Source organism: Sphaerodactylus townsendi, linkage group LG05, assembly GCF_021028975.2.
Source record: "Sphaerodactylus townsendi isolate TG3544 linkage group LG05, MPM_Stown_v2.3, whole genome shotgun sequence".
Taxonomy (NCBI): domain Eukaryota; kingdom Metazoa; phylum Chordata; class Lepidosauria; order Squamata; family Sphaerodactylidae; genus Sphaerodactylus; species Sphaerodactylus townsendi.
This window is the reverse complement of record NC_059429.1, coordinates 25692031-25717494: the sequence shown is the minus strand read 5'-3', so window position 1 is coordinate 25717494 and position 25464 is coordinate 25692031. Positions and strand designations below refer to the sequence as shown.

General features: G+C 43.4%; 1 protein-coding gene across 1 annotated transcript in view; it reads right to left on the bottom strand.

The window, feature by feature from the left end:
• The window catches only part of TNN (tenascin N), a 39741-nt gene extending 34547 nt beyond the window's left edge, over positions 1-5194 (bottom strand). Inside the window, exons 1-2 of the mRNA XM_048497825.1 lie at positions 4795-5194; positions 764-1135 (exon numbers count right to left, since the gene is read on the bottom strand). Of these exons, the coding sequence (XP_048353782.1) occupies positions 764-1135; positions 4795-5194 (772 nt within the window). The remainder of the gene's footprint in view (positions 1-763; positions 1136-4794) is intronic.
• Positions 5195-25464: the final 20270 nt, after the last annotated feature.

The window sequence follows — 25464 nt, the reverse complement described above, 5'->3', positions numbered from 1 at the left end:
TGTGAAATGTTTCAGGTTGGTGGCCGTAGAAGAGCAAGATCTGAATCCAGCAGTACCTTAAAGACCAACTAGATTTTGTGAGTCAAAGTTCCCTTTGTCCTATACCTGATAGGCAGCCCCATCTAAGTGACCGGGCAGCCGGCTGAGGTGCTGCAGCTGCCCCACTGCTCCCAGAGAGGCTTTCCAGTGGCATGTGGAGGTATGCAAAGTGAAAAGGCCTCCGTGCCACCGAGAAGCCCTCATGGGGCTCAATAGACTTAGGCTATGCTGGCAGAGCAGGGGTGCTGGGACACAGGCTCAGTATCCAGCATGGCATCTCAGTGCTGGGGAGGGCCACTGCAGCAGCGCACCAGTGGATTTTCCCCTCAGCTGGGCCAAGAGCCATGCACCACTCCCACAGGTGGATTCAGCTCCCACCCCCACTCCGTTTGGATGGGGATGGAAGGCTGTTTTGACTCTCAGATCTTACACCCTGGAAATCTAGTTGGCTTTAAGGTGCTAGTGGACTTGAATCTTGTAAAATGTTTGTTTCCTTTTCATGTGAAGCTATCTAAGGAGCAGCTGCTGGGCTTCCATTGCCACATCAGAGCAAAAAGTAACAGAGGCTAAGGCGGAGCCATACTGATGATAGGGCAGTGCTATGCAGACAGGAGCTGGCTCATTCTCAAAGAGTCCCATTGACTTCTCTTGGACAAGGTAATTGTCTGCATCTCTTTGGCAAATGGTAAAGTGTTTCTGCACAATACAGGTAATGTCTTCTTACCTTTGGAACAGTCGAGCCCGATGAAGCCATCCTCGCAGTAACACTCGCCACTATCACAATATCCATTCCCACTGCAGTCGTTGGGACACCTCTTCTCGGAGCAGTCATCCCTCGTGTATTCCTTGTAGCACTGGCAGACCCCATTGATACAGATCCCATTTCCATTGCAGTTCTGGGGACACAGGAGCTGGCTGCAGTCTTCGCCAGCGTACCGTGCATTGCAAATGCAGCGACCATCAATGCAGCGCCCGTTGCCGTTACAATTCCCTGGGCAGGTAGCACGGGAACAGTCCTCGCCTTCCCAGCCTTCATCACACTGGCAGCTACAGAGCTCTTGGATGAAAGTGCCATGGCCACTACAGGAAGAAACACCTGTTGGGCACACAAGACATAGCGACAAGAAGCACACAATGGAAAAGGGATAGAATTAAAAATGCAATTCACTAACAAACCCAGAGATTGTTCCATTAAAAGCACAATAATTGTCATGTCCAGTTGATAAACAAGGACTGAAGGTTTGTGGGTCCTGATTTCCCACTGTACACACAAAAATAGTGCCTTGCCTATTACAAAGAAGAAGTAAAGTTAAGCAGGTGGAAGTAATAGTGAATCAGTAATCCACAGTGCATTTTAGCTGCCTTCATAATGGGCATCTACGGAAGTTAAACCATTTAAAAAATATATAGTTGCATGACTCACAAGAAAGCCTGGAAATGTTTATCGAGATCATGTATTACTGTTGCACCCCTACAAATAATATTAATAAAGTCCACTTTCCTCAAGGAAAATTAATTTCCAGTGCCTATTAATAGTAGTAAAATAATGGTTAAGTTGGCAGATATTAGGTGATGGTCTAACTGGGATGGGGTTTCCAGCCCTTGACATCATTTCTGCTTGAAACCCCAGAAGTGATGTCAATGTGTTGGCACATTAGAGCAGCAGTGGAAACCAGGGGAGAAGGGTAAGAGGTTGTCCACCAAAGTGGTCAAAATGGCAATCTTAAACCATTATTATTTCTCCTCTTGCAGGAGAGGGTAATTCTGGGTGCTTGATGGGTAGAATTGGCAACTCCGGTGCCTGGGGTGGGGGGTGAGGGAAGCTGGGGAAGGGAGGGAGCTCAGTGAGGATAGAATGCCATAGAATAGGAGTGTCAAACTTGTGGCCCTCCAGATGTTCATGAACTACAATTCCCATCAGTCCCTCCCAACATGAGCATTGGCTGTACTGGCAAGGACTGATGGGAATTGTAGTTCATGAACATCTGGAGGGTCACGAGTTTGACACCTGTGCCATAGAATCTACCCTCTCTTGTTACCATTTACTCCATGGGAACCGATCATAGTGGACTAGAGTTCAGTTGTAATTCCAGGACAGCTCCATTCCTCACCAGGAGGTTGGAAGTCCTATTGGCGTGATGTTGCATTGCCACTTGGCTTGAAGAAAAACGGCCTGTTCCAGTAGGACAGGCTTAATGGGATGTTATTTATTTCTAGGTCCTGACCTCGATGGCCCAGGCTAGCCCCAATCTCATCAGATCCCAGGAGCTAAACAGGTTTGACCCACCAAGGAAGTCCAGGGTGCATGGAGGCAGGGAATGGCAAACCACCTTCATTCGTCTCTTGAAAATCCTACAGGGTCACCAGAAGTCAGCTGCAACTTGATGGCACTTTCCATTTTTACTTTTCCACATTTACTTTCATAATTTGTTTCAGTCACTTATGACAGGATTCACACCAAGCCTTTCTATTTCAATTCCTCCCTTTCCCCCTTACACAGAGATGTTATACTTAAAAGAAAAGATACCTGTCAGAATTCACACCAAATTTATCTGCCTCAAAACCTCCTTTTCCCCTCCTCTTAGAATCTTCCCCATAAGAAGGATTCCTATACATTTTCTCATACACACGACTGCATTGTAAAGTAGTGCAGATTCTCTTTTAAGATTAAAGAGTCTTACTTACGCACCGGCTTCACCTAAACCATTATTGTTTGCACTGTTAAACACTGAACTTTGATAAAATATATTTTCTATTGCTCTAGATGGCCATTTTTATTGTTTTATTCTTTTGTTTACATGTACACCGCTCCGAGCCCTTCGGGGGTAGAGCGGTTAAGAAGCTGATGAAACTGTAGATCATGTCCTCAGCTGCTGCAAAAAGATTGCCCAGACTGAGTACAAATAGAGACACAACTCAGTGGCCAAGATGATCCACTGGAATTTATGCAAGAATTACAACATAAGAACAGCTAAGAACTGGTGGGAACATTGTCCAGAGAAATAATGGAAAATGAGAAGGTCAAGATCCTATGGGACTTTCGAATCCAAATGTTGAAACACAATATACCAGACATCACCATGATTGAGGACAAGAAAGTGACCATCATTGACATAGCAGTCCCCGGTGACAGCAGGGTCATTGAAAAAGAACACAAGAAGGTCACTAGATACCATGATTTGAAAATCGAGCTTCAGCGTCTATGGCACAAATCAGCTGAGGTCGTCCCAGTGGTAATGGGCACCCTGGGCGCCATCCTGAAAACACTAGGGCAGCACTTGAAACATCTTTGAATTGACAAAATTAACATCTGTCAAATTCAGAAGGCAGCCCTGCTGGAATCCGCACGAATACTACGCCGATACATTACAACTTCCTAGGCCTCTGGGTGAGGCTCGAATTGTAATGAAGGCCAACATCCAGCTAAAGAACTGGCAGCTGTGAAATCTACAACAACAACAACAACAATAATAGCAACACTTTTGCTTTTTGACAGTTGTGCCTGCCATTTTGTTTCCCACAGCAGTACAGAGCCTACAAAATGGCAGGTGCAAGTGTAGAAAAACGAGTGTTGCTAATAGCTGTCTGGCGCAATAGAAAGGCTCTTTTATCAAAGTTTGATGTTTAATAGTGCAAACAATAATGCTTTAATGCTAAAACAGAATCTCAGGGTGGGGGTGGGGACAGGAAGATGTGGTGGTTTGACTCACATCTTCCTGTCATCTTTCCATAAGAAAGGTTCATATATCTAGGGAAGTAAGTTATGGTTTGTGACAGCTTACCGTATATACTTATGTATAAGTCGAACTTTTCAGCACATTTTTAATGCTGAAAAAGCTCCCCTCGACTTATATGCGGGTCATTAAAATTGTTTGTGTGTTTTTACTTTGCCGGCCAGCAGGGGGCGCATTTTTATGCTAGAGGCACCAAAATTTCAGGGTACCTTCAGAAGACTCTCCTGATGATACCAGCCAAGTTTGGTAAAGTTTGGTTCAGGGGGTCCAAAGTTATGGACCCCCAAAGGAGGTGCCCCCATTCCCCATTGTTTTCAATGGGAGCTATTAGTAAATGGGGCTACCCCTTTGAGGGTCCATAACTTTGGACCCTCTGAACCAAACTTCACCAAACCTGGCTGGTCTCATCAGGAGAGTCTCTTTATGATACCAGCCAGGTTTGGTGAAGTTTGGGTCAGGGGATCCAAAGTTATTGACCCCCAAAGGGGATGCCCCATCCCCCATTGTTTACAATGGAAGCTAATAGTAGATTTTTCATTTCTGATAATATCCCTCTTAAAATCTAAGTTGGGTTACATTTGGACATACAGATGATGATGAGGAATCCAGTTTGGGAGGATTTTAACTCTTGTGTTTTAGCTTGGTTGCTGGTTGAGCTAAGGTTTTTGTACTTTTAAAGTTATTGTTGATACCATATTGTTCTTGTTGACCCTCTTTTCCACTTACAGAGCCAGTTTACTGTTTTTCTTTGAAATATATATTCAAAAACATTTAACCTACTGATGCCTCAATTGATGCTGCATTTCCCACCCTCGACTTATACGCGAGTCAATAAGTTTTCCCAGTTTTTTGTGGTAAAATTAGGTGCCTTGACTTATATGCGGGTCGACTTATACACGAGTATATACGGTACATTGAAATCTATTGTTAGTCTTTAAGATGCCACTGAACTTTTGGATTATTTTGCTACAACAGACACAGCTACTCTTTTACTCTCACTTCAGTCATACACAGTTCTCACCTTGGCTACTCCCACAGCATCTCTGAGGACTACAGACCTCCCTCAGACGTACCACTTCTATCTCCATCTTCACCATCCTTTCCAACAAGGTCTTGAGCTGGCTTAAGACTTCACAGTCCCCGTTGGGTGTCTGCAACCGAATATTATGCCTGAATATAATATTTTGCTCTTCATCCGTTCCACCGTTGACCACCACTGTGCGGCTGTCATCTTGGAGAGGCACAGGTTCTGGCTCCACCTTGATTTGAGAGGACTTCGGGAGATCAATCTTGTAGGAGTGGCTGAGGGAGATTTTCTGCCCTTGCCCAGAACAGATTTCAGGTTGTAAAGATATCTCTGCCAGGATTGCCTGGACAGTGTGATACAGCAGAATTCCCAGAAGAAAATTCCAAGATGCCATCTTGCTCTGTAAAGTGATTACCACAAACAGTAAGGCTGATTTTGAGAGAAAGAGAAGGAGAGATGGGCAAAAATGCTAGCATGAACACTACTTTCCATATACTCTAAATATTTTAGGAAATACATCAACAGCCAGACTTTTTCTTGGAATGCAGTAGAATCATGTGTTATAGATTTTCCTGGAGGTTATATATTGGCACAAACTACAGATGAGCTGAACCTGGACTTATTTGCTGGTTCACCTGAAGGCGCAGGCTAAGAGCCAAAGGGCCCTTAGACTTTTGGCTTGTGCCTAAGACTCATCCCTTTGGCCTTATAGAGTATCTGAAACAGGAAGGGGAAAACCAGTCACCAACAAAGACGTTTCTCTGTGTGTTTCCGTCTGTGAAGAAATGCATTCCACTTTTGACTACATCCCATGATTGAGAGTTTGGGGGCTATGAAACACCCTCACTATTCTGAGAAGTTTCTCTGTTGGTACAAGGACAGGGAACAAAAGACTGCTTAATTGCTATAAATCACCTTCCACCCCCTGAATGCCAACGTGTTGTAGTGGTTAAGACCAGCAGACTGTGATCCAGAGAGCTGGGTTAGATTCCCCACACCTCCTCAAGAAGTCTGCAGAGTGATCTTGGGCCAGTCACTGTTCTCTCAGAGGTAAGCAACGGCAATCCAACTCTTAATGTTTCTTTCTTCAAAAATCATACAAGGTTGCCATAAGTCACCTCTGACTTGACAACACACATGCACACATCCCGATGGTGGCTGTCTCAAGCACTCCATTTTTAAGTCTTGATTATACAAATACTCCTGGCCAGCAGAGAAGAATCGAAGGGCCATCACCCTCCCTGGCACAAATGTGAGACCTAGGAGGTGACAAAGACTTGGGGATGCCTAATGCTAAATTATATCTCTTTATGGAAAGGACAGCAAGAGAAGGATTGAAGGGGAAGGGCAAACAGAGGAGTTAAATTCCCTGGACGTAAGGGGAAAGAAGTACATTTTGTTGATTTCAACTGGGGACAACTTGGAGGAAGGACACCTTGGCTCTATTCTGATGACCACTATTACCATGTTGAGATAACCAAAGGGCAGGCAGACTCAAAGTATTGGGTGATTGATAGAACACTAAGTTTGAGGAGAAAGGGTATCAGGGAAGGGAGATGATTGGCCAAAAGACTGCTAGATTCTTTGAAATTTGCCAGAACATTAAGTTTTCCATGCAAAGTCTAGTGTAGCAAAACCAAGAGACACACAGGCACTAGGTGGGGCATGTAATCAACACTGGAAATGAAAGTGCTAGGAGTGCTGGCCATCTTAGTGGAAAATATTACAATTGACCAGCTGGTGGCAGTGTAGGTATCCAGAGAGAAGCAAGGAATCCCTCCAGGAGCTGGTTGGGCTCAAGAGAGCAGTTGGGCTCAAGAGACCAGATGGAGACTCAAGATGGCTGCTGAGCATCTCAGCATCCCAGAGGGCCCTGGATAGTTAATAGATGAATGGGGTGCTCTGTGACACCTTCCCTGTTCTGCTGTGTTAGTAGTAGGTTTGCTCTAAGAATAGTTAGAATTCATCTGATCACATCCCAGAAAACATTTGGACCAGTAATCAGTAGGGATCAATTGTTTCCCTCTGCAAATATGGAGCTTTATATATCAATCCATAATTATAATGTGAGTAAAGATCTTTGAACTCATCTCTAGTTAATCAGTGAGTTATCAACTAATTAAAATTAAAGTTTCTTATAGATTAATTTCAAATGCCCATCACCAAAGGAGACTGCCTGTTACAGCTCTGTCTCAGTCAACACTATTGGCAGGGTTGCCAGCTCTGGATTGGGAAGTACCTGAGATTTGGGGGGGGGGGGGGGGAGAGGTTTGGAGAGGGGAGGGACTTCAGTTGAGTATAATACCATAGAGTCTACCTTCCAAAGTGGTCATTTTTCTCTATGTGAACTGATCTTTGTTGCCTGGAGATCAGTTGTAATAGTGGGAACTCTCCAGACACCACCTGGAGGTCGTCAATCCTAGTTCTGGCCTTGCTTCCTTCCATTCAGAGGCAGACTTAAATAAACTTAAGCAGAGAGTGGGCTCTTCTGGGGGCTCGTGATACTGCAGTATTTCTGCATCACATAGAGTGTGAGCAGACAGAAAACTGGAACAATCAGATCAACCTGCAAGCTCTTAAAAATTATTCAAGGTAACAACAATTATTCAAGGTAACAAGGGCCTATTAGAGAAACCCACAAGTAACCCCTGGAACAAGCAGACATCCCAAAATAGCATGCCTATGACTGTTTCAGTTTGGAAAACTGGTGCAGGGAAAAGGCTGAAGCCTTTCCTCAGTATACATCATGGCCGGATCCTTATCGGGAACAGTACATGCAGAAATAGAGAAGAACCCACAACTCATGCATGATTGGTTTGTGTCTAACAGAGTGTGGGGTCCCAGACCCAACCTGTGAACTTCCTAACACGAAAGGAGGAATTTCAGTTGGTATTTTATCTATGCCTTCCTTTGAAATAGATTTCCATTACAACCTCTGTATAAAAATACAAATTGCTAGAGTTTACAAGATTGTTCTGCTAAACTGTATTGCTCTTCTATATTACCTCATTTCTCTTGGAAAATGGAGGAGGTATACATTATAAACTGAGGGCCAATCTCAATGTGACAGCAGCAGAGCTGCCTCTTTAGATGTGAGTTGGCGGCAATCATGTATAAAGTAGAGGGTGGATCCCATTTGTAATTCCACTTGGTACATTTCTATGGGCTCCCTTGCCTCAGGCAGGTGGTTGTTTCCATTATTTTTTAATTCTGTGCTGTTGCATTCTATTTGCTGAATGAGTACATTGTTTATATTTTGTAACCTGCCTTCAGTCTTGGGGGAAAGGCAGGCTAAAAACAAAGCAAATAAATTAATAAGTCTATTGGTAAAGATATCTAAACCCTCTTCCCACACAACTCCCCACAGTTCTTCCCAAGGGCACTTTTCTTCCTGTTAGGCCCATTTCCAACACCAGAGCCAGGCTGAGGCAAAAGTGACACCGAAGGAAAAGCTGAGAAGAAATAAGCTGTCTGTAGGCCAGGGAAAGTTTAGCAATCATGTGATCTCCCACTCCTCCACATGAATTTGTTTCCCAACTTCTTCTTATCAAGTATGCAGAGAGACTTTGACCCAGTCACAGTTCTCTCAGAACTCTTTCAGCCCCACTTACCTCACAAGGTGTCTGCTGTGGGCAGGGGAGGGGAAAGAGTTTGTGAGCCACTTTGAGACTCCTTAAAGATAGAGAAAAGCGGGGTATAAAAAACAACCTTTCTTCCTTTTATTTTAAAAATAATTCAGCCCTTCAGCCTCTACATTATACATTACCAATCTTGATCCTCCTTGATCTCAGATTGCAAATGCCTTAGCAGACCAGGTGCTCAGGAGCAGCAGCAGCAGAAGGCCGTTGCTTTCACATCTTGCACGTGAGCTCCCGAAGGCACCTGGTGGGCCACTGCGAGTAGCAGAGTGCTGGGCTAGATGGACTCTGGTCTGATCTAGCAGGCTAGTTCTTATGTTCTTATGTTCATGAGTTAGGACAGACGTGCATTTAAAGAGATGGGATCTGTCACTGTACATGGTCCCTCCTTAGTGGCTTAGGTTAAATGATCTAACATGAATAAGAACAAATAATAATGGGAGAATTTCAGGGCCTTCCCACCCTATGATGAAAATTCCTTGTTAAAAATAATGAATGTATAATCTTTAACAAATTTGATTCAAGACTCTGGGATCCTGTGACTACTGGGATCCTGTGACTGCATCTAGTGGCACTACCCACAGTGAAAGCACCAGGATGAAACCGCACCAAAAGGATTCCTTGTCTCACAGCATGCCATTCTTCTGAGACAGCCCACTCCCCAGTCCTCCTTATCCTGTGGTTAGCCTGGCCACCTGTCCTGCAAGGCACATCTTTAGTAATATGTTATTTCGTTTCCCAAACTTTCCAATAGCTTGCCAAAGTGTCTCAGAAATTAGCTATCTCCCTGAGCCTTCCAATCCCTAGCTCATCTGAGATAAATTAACTAATGAAGACATTGCGTCAGGACTTTGAACTAGGCAGTATTTAAGATCCTGCCGGACTGTCACCATAAACCTCAGTAAGGATCATCCAAGAATTTTTTCCCCCAATGTTCGTTTTCAAAGGCTGCCAGATGAAAAAGCCACTGAATTTTTGGGAAGTTTCTTTTCTGTTACATGCCTTTTTCAGCCATAAATGTGACTTCATTTGTAATTAAAATTACCTTCGGGACCACAAATTGAATCCAGGTTTACTTCAGTTGGCCAGTCCCTCAGCGTATAACCCCTGGACCCAGGACTTCTAAGCAAACTAAGCACTTCTAAGCATACCAAATACCACTTAGCATTCTTTTGGGGTCAAAACAATCAAGTTATTCCGTTTTTAAGGGGCAGAAGAGGGACATAGACGCATTACATAAAGACTTTGTAATGGAAGCCATGAAATAAAAATAAAAGCAACGGGAAACATCGTATTGAATTACAAGAGGAAAAAATCTACTAATGGGAAGCTATATTAAATTATGGAACAGCCTCAACAAACATGCTTGCCAATACCACAGAGAGTTCATTATTCTACCATGGCATTAGTTGGAGTATTGCTGTAGTCCCTGCTCAGCTATAAAACTCACTGAGTGACCTCGGACCAATTACTGTTTTTCAGACTGAGCTTGACTTGTCTCAAAAGGTTGTTATGAGATTAACCTGAAAACACTCCTAAGCAGAACAGCTAGATGGAAATCCAGTAGCATCTTAGGCCGTTTTTGCATGGTGAAATTGCTCCTCTGTTGGCACGGGGAATGCCCCGATGCAATGGAGAGTTCTGCACTGCCTCCGTTGCTGCAACGTGTCTGCCATGCTGTTGCCCCAGCGCCGCCCCGGAACATTGGCTTTGCTCCGCAGCTTTCCAGAACCGCCAAAATGGAGGGACTTTTTTAAATGCCCCCCTGTTGCTCCGGAGACTTCCCTGCCATGCACAACTTCACGGCAGCAGTACGGCAGCCATTTTCCCCACCTTGTTGCTCTGGCCCACCCCACCAAACAAGAGAATCCCTGCCTTCTCGCCCTCCCCACATCTACAAGGAGTTTGCAGGGGGGAAGCCAGTGATTCTGTTGCACGAGCGAGGAGTTTGCCAGCAGGGAAGCCAGTGATCCTGTTGCACGCGCGAGAAGTTTGCCGTCAGGGAAGCCGGTGATTCTCTCACATGCGCGAGGAGTTTGCGTGTGAGAGAATCACCAGCTTCCCTCCTCATGAGTGTGAGAGAATAACTGACTTTTAAAAATAAAAATAAAAAGTTTTTAAAATAAAATAAAATGCTGACAGTGAGTGGGGGGGGGATGGGACGAGATTCGGCCAATCAGAACGCAGGAAACGGAGCAAGGTTCAGCCGATCAGAAAGCAGGAAATGGAGGCACATACATGGAAGAGATCCCAGAAGAGCTTGTGGTGCTTATGGCAAAGCTTATGAAAAACCAGCTGGATTTTCCTGCATTGGTCCTGACTCCAATCAGGGAAAGAACGGGGCAGCCATGGGGTGCTACGAGTGGGGTGAGGAGCCCCGCAGCAAGTACGCTCCCAGACATACCACAGGGCATTTCTACAGTGAAAAACCAGCCTTAGAGACCAAGATTTTGGGGGCATTTTTTGAGAGTGCCCTGTGTCAGATTCTTTGATTCTCAAAAGTCTGGCTGATTTCTAAGGTGCTTCTGGACTGGAATCTAGCTGTTCTACTGCAGACCAACATGACTACCCTGTGAAACTAAATCTAAGAAGGGCTTTTTCCATACAGAACATTTCAAATATTTTGCAATTTTTTAAAAAAGAACTGTGTTTGGGGGGTTTTTTGTCCACATAGCCTGGAAAAATAAAGCATTTCAAGCCAAAACAGTTCTTTTCTTTTAAAAAAAAAACCAATCGAACCTTCAAAGCTAAGGAGACTCAAGATGCAAAGCCTTACTGATGTTGTGTCTACGTAGCATCGAATATGCCTCACACACAAATAAGTAAACGGAAAAACAACATGTTCACGTAATCAGCAGGCAATGCTGAGTTTAATAGTGCACAGCAATGTCGGGAAAGTTGGGCTGCCACAATGTTAGATGATAAAAAGCCAAGGTCTTCTCAGACTCCCAATCAGGTATATTTCAGTGGGACTTTTTTCTAGAAAGTGTTCTCAAGATTGCATTACGTGGTAACCCCCGTATGTGTAGTGATAGCAAGTGATGCAAAATGGGATGACGACATACATCCTCTTGATAGAGATGTGTTTATTCCAAATCTTGCACACTCCTGTGGTAACCAATGGATTCAGTGTTCTGACCTGTTTTGTTTATTTTATCCTATTTCTAGACTTGGTCAACTTCATACCCTTGATTCTTAGTAGACATGACCTTCTTAGGGGCCCTCAGGACTTAGTGTACATTTTCTCTAGAGAGACCGGCATAATCTGTCAGAATGTAATAATGAAATCTATTAACACATAATCATTATTGAAATCAATAGACCAGGACTTAGAAATACGTAACTTAATTCCCTTAAATTTCACAAGGTCCTTTAGCTGGAACTAACTTTTATTAGACTGTGCCCACAGAGAAGGACTGGTCAAACAGCCACTATATATTTATCAAACAAAACATTTGTATGTCATGAAGCCAGCCTCAGATTGGCCCAATATCAGGTACCCTTCATATCAAGTCAAAGTTGTAAGCAATGAGCAAGATGCTGGGTTGAATGGAACAAAACCGATGGCTACACCTTGTTCAGATTTTAGAATTTCATCTCCTGTGTACAATTCAGAGGGTTTTACATAACAGAGGTTATGAATAAAGCAGTATTGCTTTACAAAACCCTTGGGGGCCAAAACAGCACTATAAAAGGTTGCCTCTTCTGTTTTATCTTATGATGGAGGAGAACTCTCTGGGAAAAGCAAAGACTAATTACATACACAACTAGGCCACGCACAGTAACAATGGTAGCCGCAGTGCAACAGGGCCCAGTAGCCACCAAGTTACTGGGCTTAGCACAGCCTAGCATCAGCCAGGACACAACTGTGCCAAGCATAGCAGCCACTACACAACTGGGCCTGTCACATCATGGTGGCAGCTGCTGTTAGGGTTGCCAACTGCGGGTAGGAAAATTCCTGGAGATTTGGGAATAGAGTCTGTGGAGGCCAGGCTCAAGGAAGGGAGGGAGCTCATCAGTATACAAAGCCATGGAGTCTACCATGCTACTGGGCCCATCCTGGTCTGGCAGCAGTGGCCACCACACAACTCTAATCCAGTGCCAGCAAGTACAGAACAACTTGGCCCGGCTCAGCACTGGCAGCCACAATGCAACATGGCCCAGCCCAGCATTGGTAGCCAAAGTGCACCTTAGCCAGATTTGTTCTGGGAAGAGGCTGTGAGGGAGAGGGAAGGAGGGAAAGCTGAAGAAGGGTGCAGATAAGGGTAGACTGGCTGGCAAGAAGAGAAGGAAACAGGAATTGGGAAGGAGCTTTGGGGGTTCTAAGGAAGGGAAAGAGAGTGGAAGAGGGGTACAAGGGAAAATGAGAGACCCTCCTGCAAGTCTTTGCAGATTCCTTGCTTGTTTTATATTTTAGCATGGAATCTTGTACATACATGTGTGTGTAAAGTGCCACCAAGTCACAGCTGACTTATGGCAGGAGTCTTTCAAGGCAAGTGATTAAGTGGAGGTAGTTTGCCATTGCCTTCCTCTGTAGAATTTTCCTTGGTGGTCTCCCACCTTAGAACCAGCCCTCCTTAGTTTGTAAGATCTGATACCATCAAGCTATACTATACCATTCCACCTCCCTATACATACATACACTCTACGATGGTAGTAGCTCAAGATATTTTTCATTACTAAATGTTGGCAACATCTGCTGGAGGCAATGACTAAAAAAAAGATTTTAAAAATAGGTAGGCAACACCTACTTTAAGCTAAGTTCACAAATCCATTAACTAGACCACAAATTAAGAGACCACACAAAAAAAGAAAAGGCTAAAAGTGTTTCAAACAGTGACACTGAGGAGAGTTTCAAAAGCAGCTTGGATTAACGGCTCCAGCATACCATTTGTTTCTGTGAAGAAATATCTTTTTGCTTCAGGATTTGGGCTTGACAACCCCCATGCATTTCATTTCAAGTGTTTTTCTCTCTACCAAGAAGAGAGGCAGGAGGGGGGATTCAGTTGGCCTCAAGTATCACCCAAGCACCAGACATCAAAGCTTTTGAAAGGCTAATGGCCAGCTCACGCCACAGTTGGAATTGGACACCTACAAGGTTCGCAGAGATTTTGGGATGGGGGTACAATAGGCTACATCATATCTTCCTGGAGATTTCAAAAAAGAACTTTTCGACCCATAAGGAGGTCAGAAAGCCGAAGGAATAAAATTCTTTGGCATAGAGATAGAAGGGTCCATTTTGGCCGATCCATCTGGAAGAGTCACCTCTTACACCCAACTGCCATGTTGATGTCCACAATTGCCAGATGGAGCAGACAAAGTGCTCAATGCCTTGAAAAAGACTCCAAAGTAACAAGCAACTTTTAGCAAACTGTAACTTGTATGCTAAAGAGCCTACCTTAGTACAAGATCACATAGTACACGTATAGGGCTGAGGGACAAAGGATTATTGCATGGTTACATGTTTCCCTGCTCAATCCATTGCTGTGTAGTGTGTGTGTGTGAACCTTTTTTACTTTTAATACATCCTTTACTATTTAAAATGCTGGTAGTTGTTCTCCATACCACATAGATCTCCACTATTCAAACACGATAATTAAAATGGATGCCAGAGGAAGAGAGGTGGTCAATTTCTAAATTACCATTTTCCCACAAGCGTGCAAATGTGGCAAGTCATCCCTGTGGTAACAAGACCGTGGGTAGCAAGAGATATGGGCACTAGGAGGGCACTAGTCTTAGAACGATGACACAAGAAGTGACCCTGAGAGTACTATTGGCCCTCTTGGTGGGAGATTCCTAAAATGACCAGTTGACGGCAGCATACTGAAGGAGAAACAAAGAGAAAAAATCCTTCACACCGGTGCAATTTTGCTGTGCAAAAATGGCCCAAGAGTTGGGTGGGCAGGGAAAGCAGAGCATCACTCAGCAAACATTTAGGATGGTTGTTAGGGGCCTAGATGCCTCCAAGAAGTGCTAACAAGCCAGCCGGCTGTTCTGCCACAATTTTAAATAAAAATATTTCTATACAGACACACAAACACTTAAATGCATAAGAACCTTCATACCCCAAACTTTCTGTACAAGTATGAAGAACTCAACATGTTACTGGATAGTGCAAATGTATGAAAATGGGAAAACTGGTTCCACAGATTTAGTTCATTTCGCACAAAGGCCTGTGAATCTTTTTATCTGCAATGATGCTTTGCTGCTCTTTTCCAGCACTGTTAATTGTGGAAAGCTTCTAATCAAGGGTAATTTCTTGAATGGGCTCAGGTCTGTGTATGTAATTAGCAGTGCAATCCTGAGAGCACTTTCTTGAGAATAAGCACCATTGAACAAAATGGGCCTAGGAACCAGCAGCAACTTCCAAGTTCAGTACTGTGGGGCCATGCAGTGTCTGCCCTCCAGAATAAGTCTCCCCTTCACCAGTGCATTTGCCCCTTGCACCAGCAGCGTGGGCAGTCACATCAGTGCAGGGCTGCACCAGCACCAGAGGTAGGTCTGCCCCCTCCCCCAGATTAGGCTGCCCACCACACAGAAGAACAGAAGCCATCAACATTTTCAGACCTATCTTAAACCCCAACAAGCAACATGGGACCCACCTTTATTTCATGTTTATATTCATATTTAAACCTATACTTTGAGCAGCCCTTAAACAATAATAAACGAAGATAATATAGAATCATTTAAAATACATAAATAAGCAACGTTTTAGCCATTTTTTCTTTCTCTGTTTTTCTCCTTTATGTTTTTCACCTTCTCTGTTCCCTTCCAGAAAGACCCAATATGAAACGGACTGACTCTACAAAGGGAGTCATGGCCCTCAGATTGCAAGGTGTTAGTTCTTGAACCTTGAAGTAACAAATGGACTCTGTATTGTTGATGAGCAGCATTTATTGAGAAACATTGAAGCACCCAGCTTGTCAAAGCCAGTTCTGGCGAACCTGGTTTTGCTACCCCCTTTACCCAGTGTTAATTCCCCCTCCCATTTTTCTAAGGAATGTGAGAAAGAGTTAGTTTGGAGCTAAGGCGATAGAGATATAGCCACCTGGTATCCTGCCCCCACAGGAAAACAGAAACAATCCAGTTTCCCATGAGACCTAAGTGTTAGGGGAAAGCCTGGTTATCTACTTGGCATGTGAAGCCATAAAAGAACGGCAGTGATAACATATAGCAGGCTGGTTATATATATCTTGTAGCAATTACATTGAGCTAGGAATGCATCTCAAAACTAGACACAATCCCCCTGACACAAGGCTGTTAACAATGGGATGTTTTGGAGTACACTGATTCACAGGGTTGCCATGAGTTAGAGGTGACTGAATGGAACTTAGCACACAAACACACATTCCCTTCCTTCTCTGAAGCAACATCCTGAACAATAACAGAAAGAAAACACTGATATTTCTGCTGCTGCAATCAAAGATAGATAAGAAAGAGACCTTCTTGTGATACCAATATATAAACTGGGGGCCTCTACAAAATGGGGCTCAATCTGAAGGCCAAAACACATCACAAATCTCCATCCACTTGTACATTATACATTGTGCATGTGTGCAGCTACAGTTTGGATTGAAGGCATGCAGGAAATGCAAAAGGGATCAAACCTTCAACCCTCACTTTGTTTCATTAATCAAAGCTGAGATTACCATATGGTTATTAATATTTCAAAGAAGAAAAGACAAGTTTTAAAGGGAAACCCCTCCATTTCAATTAATAAAACCAATGGAGTTTGAAGGGCTAAATCTGCGTAACTCTTCCCTCTATACTATTTATCCTCTAAAAATTATGTGCAGCCACTCCCTCCTCACACAACAAAGTAAAGATACAAGGATTCTACCCCAGCCCCCCTCCGCCCCTGAACACACACAGATTGGAAACCAGCTTGGCAGAAGCATGTTTTTAGTGCAGAAACAGAATGAGGGGAATGGGTTATCTAGTCCTTCTTCCAGCCCACTTCTTCTGCACCCCATTTCAGCCTTCCAAAATTGCTTTTAATTTTTTTAAAAAACTAGTTATGAATAAAGTTTGGCCTTCAATTAAACACTGCCGATAAAAAACCTTCTTTACCTTAAAGACGTGCTTCTGCTCTCAGGAAAGTTGCAGGATTCTTATGATACAGCAGCCACCTGCTAAGAAGGAAAATGAGCAAAAGGCCATGAGCTGCTCTGTATTTTTGCCCAGGAATGCCTTTCCTGTCCTTGAAGGGTTTAAATTTCTTTGAGACCAGATAAAAGGACCAATCGAGAAATTTGGGTGGTTTCCTTCTAAGGGTTTTTTTTTTCCTTGCAAGGATGGACGTGGTTTGAGGGATGGAAAAAGAAGTTCATAATTGTGTCACTTGATCTAACATTAGAAAGAGAATTTATTTTACGCAAGTTCAGATTCAAACTGAGATCTTGCTTCCAAGATAGCACTAAGCCCAGTGGATGGTGTGGTTGAGGTCTGACCCACAAGACGTCCAACCCCAGACAAGACATCTGCTTTCCAAGAAAGCTTCTAGAAAACACTGCCCTGCAGTCTGTCTCCCATTCTGTAAAATGAAGGTTGTCCTACTAAACAGTTTTCTATAAAACATACTTTGCACCGGTGTGCATATTATATACATCTTTTGGTTCTCCATGCTTTGCACTCTTCAGTGTATGAGAAATATGTAGAGTACGAGTAAATAATATAGAAGCCCTTATATTTCTGAATAGAGAGCTAGCATGGTGCTCTGGTTAAGAGCAGCAGACTGTTGTCTGAAGAACCGGGCTTGGTTCCCCACTCCTTGATGGGTGACTATGGACCAGCCACAGTTCCCTCTGAACTTGCTCAGTCCAGATAGAGGCAAGCAATGACAAACCACCTTCAAACATCTCTTGCCTTGAAAATCCCTTGAGGTCACAATAAGTCAGCTGTCACTTGACAGCACTGTCCACTACCATGTATTTCTGAACGGGAGGGAAGACAGCATAGTATCAGATCTCAGCAGCTAAGCAGGATCAGTATTTGGAAGGGAGAGTACCAAGGAAGACTCTGCAAAGGAAGGCAGTGATGGTGTCAATACACTTTTGCTTCTCACTCACCTTGAAAGCCCTTTGGTGGGGTCATCATAAGTCAGCTATGGCTTGACGGCACTTTACGCACACAAAGAGACTTCTGGATATTTCCCCCCCCCCTTTCTTTTTGGATACAAAGTGAAAAAATAAAGTAAAATATGTTATAAAGATGCGTGGTTAAGAGCAGGTGTATTCTAATCTGGAGAACAAGGTTTGATTCCCCACTCCTCCACCTGAGTGGCAGAGGCTTATCCGGTGAACCAGATGTGTTTCCGCACTCCTACGTTCCTGCTGAGTGACCTTGGGCTAGTCACAGTTCTTCTTTGGAACTCTCTCAGCCCCACCTACCTCACAAGGTGTCTGCGGTGGGGAGAGGAAGGGAAAGGAGCTTGTAAGCCATCTTGCATCTCCTTACAGGAGAAGGTGGGATAGAAATAAATAAAACTGTTACGAAAGAATCAGATCACCCAGTTTTTGCTGTCGCAAGTCTTCTCTCCCTTCCTTTACTGCTTTCTTGGGAGAAGTGTGCCAGCCACAACGTGCAGGAAAAGCCCACAAACTAATGACAGCCTTGAAAGCTGAAGCTGTCTGTTCAATTCCAGCAAGGGAGCCCACCAGCCACTATGATATGAAGCCTGCATCCATCTGTTTCATGAGGGTTTATGGGGGGGGGGGGAATGAGTTGAGAGTCCCGCTGGTTCAAATCTGAGCTCTGCTTTGAATTAACTGGGAAACCCTAAGCCGCTGTATTTCTCCCTCTGCCCCATTTTGTAATATAGTATAATAATACTGACCACATAGGATTGTTATAATGATAGCTGAGATAGTGTATGTCACATACAGTGCCAGTCAATGGATGGGTGTAACTCTGGTTAGGACTGCCTGCTAGTAAAAGACCCACATGAATATTTCTTTATTTAAAATATTCATAGGTCATCTTTTTGCCTGGCAAATAGACCCAAGGTGGATAACAAAAGACAAATCAAACATGTTAAAACCGCATTAAAATTGCCAATACTGGAACATCATATTAACAGCCGGAAAACATTCCCTTTTTTGCCCAGACTCAAACTCTGTCCTGAAGTGGTATGAAAAATACTTTGATTTACAGCCTCACCAAAAGGCCTGGAAATTGGAAAGCCTCTCTCAGAAGGATGTTCCACAAATACAAGACCCCCCAGCTCCAAAAACTTGAACATCTGCAGTTGCAGAGAGAAACTTAGACCAGGGGGCAGTGGGGGGTGGGTGAGGGTGCAGCAGAGATTGCAGGCCCTCTTGGGAATGGCAAGTGCTAAATATTATTTCAGCGGGCTATCAGATCATGGGCTCAACCACCCTTGAGCAACTTTGTCTGCCTTCTGGTAACTCTTAACATATCTGAATCAAGTTTTACTAAAACGGTTTGCTTAGTTTCACTTCCAAGGAAAAGAAGCAATGAGTTTCCATTTGCTATTATAGAATTCGGATTGCTCCCTTATCTCCACTGCTGAATGCAAACAACTAGGGCTAATCAACTAGTTGATGGGATCTTTCCAGAGGCACATTAATTCCTCAGCATCACCCACACAATGACCTCACAGTATTCAAATGTGGAAGCTTCACATCTGTTCAACGAAGCTCTGCCTGCTTGGGAAGATCTAATAGACCCATTTTTAACTAAATGGATCCTCCATGTTCAGAGACAGTACACATCTGGATGCCAATAACTGGGGGCAAATAGAAGGAGAGAAGTGCTGTATTCATGCCTTGTTTATGCAGTTCTGGAAGCATTTCTGCCAGCATGGTTAAGAGTGGCAGTCTCTCATCTGATAATCTGGGTTTCTTTCCTCACTCCTCTACATGAAGCCTGCTGGTTGACCTTGGACTAGTCACAGTTCTCTCAGAACTCTCTCAGCCCCACCTACCTCACAAGGTATCTGCTGTGGGGAAGGGAAGGCAATTATAAACCTCATTGAGACTCCTTAAGGATATAGAAAAAGTAGGGTATAAAACCATCTCTTCTTCATTTGATTTACGGCGGGAAACCTGAGTGTGTGTCCTTTTTTTATATACATTGCAGCTACGAAAATAGCAGTTAAAATAAAAAGGGCGCGCTTTTCCCTGCTGCGACTCTCCCGTTCTGCGCATGCCCACAACACAGCTCTTGATTGGCTGAATGGGAGAGTCGCCACGGACGATTCCCCACTGTCTAGCTTCCAACTGAGTTTGACCTAGGTTCGGGGAAAAAGCTGTACCTCAGAACTGGAATCAGAAATTCCAGTTCTGAGGGGGGCAGAACTGAAACGAACCCAGGTCAAACTCAGCTGAGGAGTTGCTGGGACAAACCTAGGTCAAACCTAGGTCGACTCTGCCAGTGGGGAATTGCCCTATGTTAACCAATAAACTCAACTATATAAACGTCACAGAAATTACTTGCACAGATGGCACTGCTTTTGACAGAGACTTGCATGCTGGCAAATTGTGAACTTTGTGGAAAGACAGTGACAGATTCACCTGCGTGCTTGGCCTAGGGGCCTCAAAATTTAGGGGGCCTCTGGCCTTGGAATATTTGTGACACTATCATAGGCTTCTGTTACACATGCTGTCATAATGCACTGTAATCTCTAAAGAACCCTTCAGAAATTTTCCGTGCAATCCATATTTTCCCCAACAACTACAGTATCTAACAATGTCCTTTAGAGGAGGAATTGTGAATGTGAACCTGTCATCATCCTCATTCAATTTTGTTTAAAGCACTCTTCCATCTTCCTCTGGTCATGAGAGTGGGGGGGATTGGAAGGGGCCTCACATGTGGAATAGCCTAGGGCCTCTCTTCGTCTAAGCCTGGCACTGTAGAAAGGCAATGCAACGAAGTGAATGAAAAGTTGGATTTGTTTAAATCGATGTAGCCAAGCCTCACATAAGCTTATCTTACATCACAGGGGCTGCTGAAGGGATAAAATGGGATTTCCCATGTATGTTTGCTCCTTAGAGGAACATGTGGGATGGAAGTATTTAATTAATTAGTTAAAATAACCCTGACATTGAATACCCTGTTAGCCATCCGGACATCCTGGTGCAGATTACAGAGCTAATGTTCCCTTGGGAGGTAAAATCATTTTTGCTGTAGCTCAGTTGGGATCCCCAACAGCATCAGGAGAGAATGTAGAACAGTTATATAACGTATCGTGCTGGAGAAATATCTGGCCATTCATCACTTGGCGAGAGGCTCGGGATCATTTTTAATATTGGGTAAGTAACACACACTTAATCACGGTCAGAAAACAGTTTGAGAAATTGTAAAATGTTATATCTGTAAATTGTTTTGTATAAACCCCGGGTAAAGCCTAAGAGCAGGCATACAGACAGAGAAGGCCAGAATGAAGGAAGACAAATGATAGAGAAACCAAATGTGCAGTAATTATGGAACTGTAGGATAGGCAGACATACTTCAGTGGAAAGTGACCGCATTTGTGCTGTATCCCGAAGATTCCATACCATCATATTTTCCTCTTGGATCTCCATCTCCTAGGATTTTATTTGAGCACTCCCCTCACAACCACCAGGCCCTTGTGGTCTGCAAAAAAATCTTATACTAGAGTTTTGCCATGGCTGCTAGCAGCTGAATCCAATGAAAGGGGCATTAATAAGGACTGACATCAAAACTGGGATGAAATCCCTACAAATCATAAAGGAAAGTAATTCCTTTTTTCTTCTCATTCCATGAAGATACTTCAAGGAATTTGCTCACATTAATATATGTAAAACACAATCCATGATAGTTTGTTGTGGAATTGAACATGATGTGACCAATAAAGGAATTATTCCATTCTCAGTTGGGTTCACGTATTTTCCAGATTAGATCCGAAAGAATCTGAGAACCAGGTCTCAGATACCATATCACATTCCATATCAGTAATGGGGAATGGAATGTAGGTCAGTGGTTCTCAACCTGGGGGTCGCGACCCCTTTGGGGGGTCACCACAACATGAGGAACTGTATTAAAGGGTCGCGGCATTAGGAAGGTTGAGAACCACTGCTGTAGGTGATCTTGGGCAAGTCATTTTCTCAGACTTAGTTCCTCATCTGCGAAATGGGAGTTTATAGTTATTTACCTGACAGATTACAGTAAACAAAATTTGAAATGTGAAGGTGATATTGTGAGCTCTCAAGGACAGGAAAGGCTACAAATCCAAATAAATAGCTGAGAAACTATTAAAACTATTTCAGTCACCAAAATGGGGGAATGGGGTAGTGACATTTCAGCACAGACAAAGCTATCATTTTGGCTCTTTGGTAGAAATGGAGACCACAGTTTGGCCTAGTTAAGGAAAGAAACATAGGGTCCGTTCTGCACAGCACAAAAAGACATCTGGGGGACATCTTAAAAAGGGGCAACTGCTTTGCTTTACTCTGCACACCCAAAATAAGATGTCCTGGGGACATCTTTAAAAAAGCTACCTCACATATTTTTTTTCTGGACAGCACAGGCATCAGAGGAGAAAAGAGGCTTTTTCCTGCCCGACCGGTAAGCTCTCTGGTGAGTTTCCTCCTCGGCTTGTGCCCGACATTTTGTGCACTGCTGAAGAGATTCTCCCTGCCTCCATTTGCTAAAGGTTGCCCCGGGCATTTGCTCTGCAGGCTCTGATCCTAGGTGCCTTTTCAGCCCACAGGGTACATACTTGTACTTAGCTCATCCTGCTGATTCTGTATATATATTGTTTTCCTTTTTTAAAAAAGTTTCGATGAGGCATCTGTGAAGAAATGCACACATGAATGGGAGAGTCTTAACCACTTGGAGGACTGGTCTAGCGCCCATCGAAAGCATTGGGTAGACCTGCCCTCCCCAGACTGTCAGGTTATTTTCTTTTTTACTGCACGGAAAAAGTAAGACAGTCTGCGGAGGGCAGGGTTAACCAATGCTTTTTGGTGTGTGGTAGACCAGTCCTCTGACCAAATAAAATTCTCATATTCATGTCTGTGTTTCCTCACAGACACCTCATCAAAAAAATTTAAAAATAGGAAAACTATATATTTCTGGAATTGGCAGGACAAGCTGAGTACAACTATGTACTCTTCAGCTGAAAAGAGTACCCAGGATCGGAGACTGCAGAGCAAACCTTCAGCAAATGGAGGCAGGGAGAATCCCCTCAGTGGCACACAAAATGCCAGGTGCAAGCTGAGGAGGAAACTGACCAGACAGCTTAATGGTTAGATGGGAAACATAAGACAGTTCTTCAGCTCCTGAACTCTGCACAGCCAGGCAGGAGATGTCTTGCAGACGAAGGGAAAAATTCCTCCTTCTAGTATCTTCAAAATAAGAAGGCTTGGGTTGAAATAAGGCATCCTGGGGACATCTTGGAGAAAAAGCTGTGTGGAGTTCCTCCCCAAGATGCCTTTTTTGTGTTTTCAAGACATCTAATTTGTGCTGTGCAAAATGTACCACAGCTTCAGAAATGTGTCACCTGATGACAACTGAAATCTTATAATTTAAGATCATTCTGCGTATCTCTTAAATGACTATAATACAGCAGAAAGTGATAGACTACTAGAGAGAGTATATCTATCACTCATGTAATTTTTCCTTTGCTCTGCAATTTTTGGATCATTCTTGCACAACCAATTTTTGCGTAGCTAAAGTAACCACTGACTATTAATTATAAGGGTTTTCTTCTTTTTGTCGATTTGGTATTACTATGGTCATTCTGAACCCATATAAAAATAACCTAAACTTGGTTCAAGCTGGCCAAGGGACCAGGAATGACAGCAGGAAACAACAAAAGTTCTTAATTTGAAGAACAGTCTTTCCAGAGAAAAACACTTCATTACCAACAGATCTGTAGCGGCGTATAATTCTACATGAAATTAAATAAAGTTTAGGCCCTGCCCATGCTTTTAGAATTAAAATGAAAATTGATTATGTTTATTAGTTGGCAGTGATGTTAGAAATCCACAAAACGTCTACTTGGAGGAAAGTTGCCATATTGGAAAATGGTGGTTTCCCCCTTTTTAGCTTGCAGTACCTATAAAATGTATCTTTTCTGAAATGAATGATCCAAACTGAACATAATAGTCAGAAGATCTTGGGGAACAATTTTGGGAAGGATTTTAAAAACCTTGGATTGTTTGGGAGGACTTTCTCTGTGTTTATCATGGCTTGTCCAATGAATGCACCCTGTAATTTTCAACTTTTTATTACAAAATGACTTCATCAAACATTAATTCCACTGGAATATGTAACTACCTTTATTTGGAAAAAATACATGTTATTGTTATTAAAGTTATGGTTTTATTTCAGAGGCCTGCAATCAATAGTAAAATGAAACAAGACCAGTTTTGCTTATAAGCATATTTTAGCACTGTTGTCAGTATGTGGAATGGTGAGAGGCAACTTTGCTAGCATACTACAAATTATATCCATAAATTTTATAGCAACTATATATTCTCAGTTGCTTGGATCCTATGGAAAGTCGTAACTCTGCTCAACAAAGAACAGGCAAGGTCATTGGCATCATTTTCAGTACCGGGAGGGCCAACAAACAGGCCTTGTTGTGTTTTTGCAAACCTTCTCCAAGATGTAATCACAAATGGAACAGCAGAACAAACTACCCCTAATATTTATCTATTTATTGTTTAAATTTATATCCTGCCCTTCCCTTGACTAGCAGGGCTCCGAGTGGCTCACAAAAACATATATAATAAAAAGTAAAGGTGGTCCCATGTGCAAGCACACGGCTTGTAACATCCTAAATGATAAAAGGCTAAGGAATAGAATGTCCTGGCAATGAACCCTCCATCAAAGTGAATCCTGCTCCCCATTGTTAGCCAATGTTTTATTCCCTCCTGGCTGCGGAGTAGCAGTGCCCTGGCCCCTAGAAGCCCTCCCACCTCCCCCCCACCCCAACAGACAGTCCAGGCCTGTTGAACAGCTGATCCATGGGCCCAGCAAAGCCTTCCCACGTCCCCACCCCACCCCCAACACCCAGCCCAGGCCCATAGAGCAACCTTTGCCCAGCCACTCACAACACCTCATTGCCCTTTACCTGCTGAAAGAAATGCTCTGCATCCCGTCTTGTGCAGCCAACTTCTTCACTGCTATCTTCATGTAGCTCCTCAGCCCAGTGCTTGAAGAGCAGACTCTGGCTCAGCGGGCAGAGGAGGATCTGAACTCCCACTTTCTTGGGGTTCATATCAGAAGGCAGTCGCACTCTTAGTGTTTGTTGGTTTCTCAAAAAACATTTGATTGGGCACTATACAAAATGGAATGCTGGAAAAGATGAGTATCAAGGTCAGTTTTCCCAGGACACCAAAACACCTTAGGCCAACCCTGGAGAGGTCACCATACAAAAATGTGGACATATATGTAACCATACAATTATTCAAGAAGGATATTGACAAGCTGGAATGGGTCCAGAGAAGGGCAACCAAAATGGTAAAAGGTCTGGAGTCCATGCCCTACGAGGAGAGACTTAGGGATCTGGGTATGTTTAGCTTGGTGAAGAGAAGGTTAAGAGGTGACATGATAGCCGTGTTTAGATATTTGAAAGGATATTTGAAAGGAGGGAGCAAGCTTTTTGCTGCTGCTCCAGAGACTAGGACCAGGAGTAATGGGCTCAAGGTGAAGGAAAAGAGATTCCACCTAAACATCAGAAAAAACTTCCTGACAGTAAGGGCTGTTCGACAGTGGAATGCACTGCCTCAGAGTGTGATGGAGTCTCCTTCTTTGGAGGTTTTTAAACAGAGGCTGGATGGCCATCTGTCAGGAGTGCTTTAATTATGTGTTCTTGCATTGCAGGGGGTTGGACTTGATGGCCCTTGGGGTCTCTTCCAACTCTATGATTCTATCCCAGAAAGATTGGGAACCATTGATGAATATTTTAAATAAAAGATATTAAAGGTTTGGCCTTCCATTGTCATTGAAGAGTTTAAAGGAACATTAAAGGAACATTACACACTCACGATTGTGTTCAAAAACCAATGCAGGATAGGGTACTACAGAGTAAAGC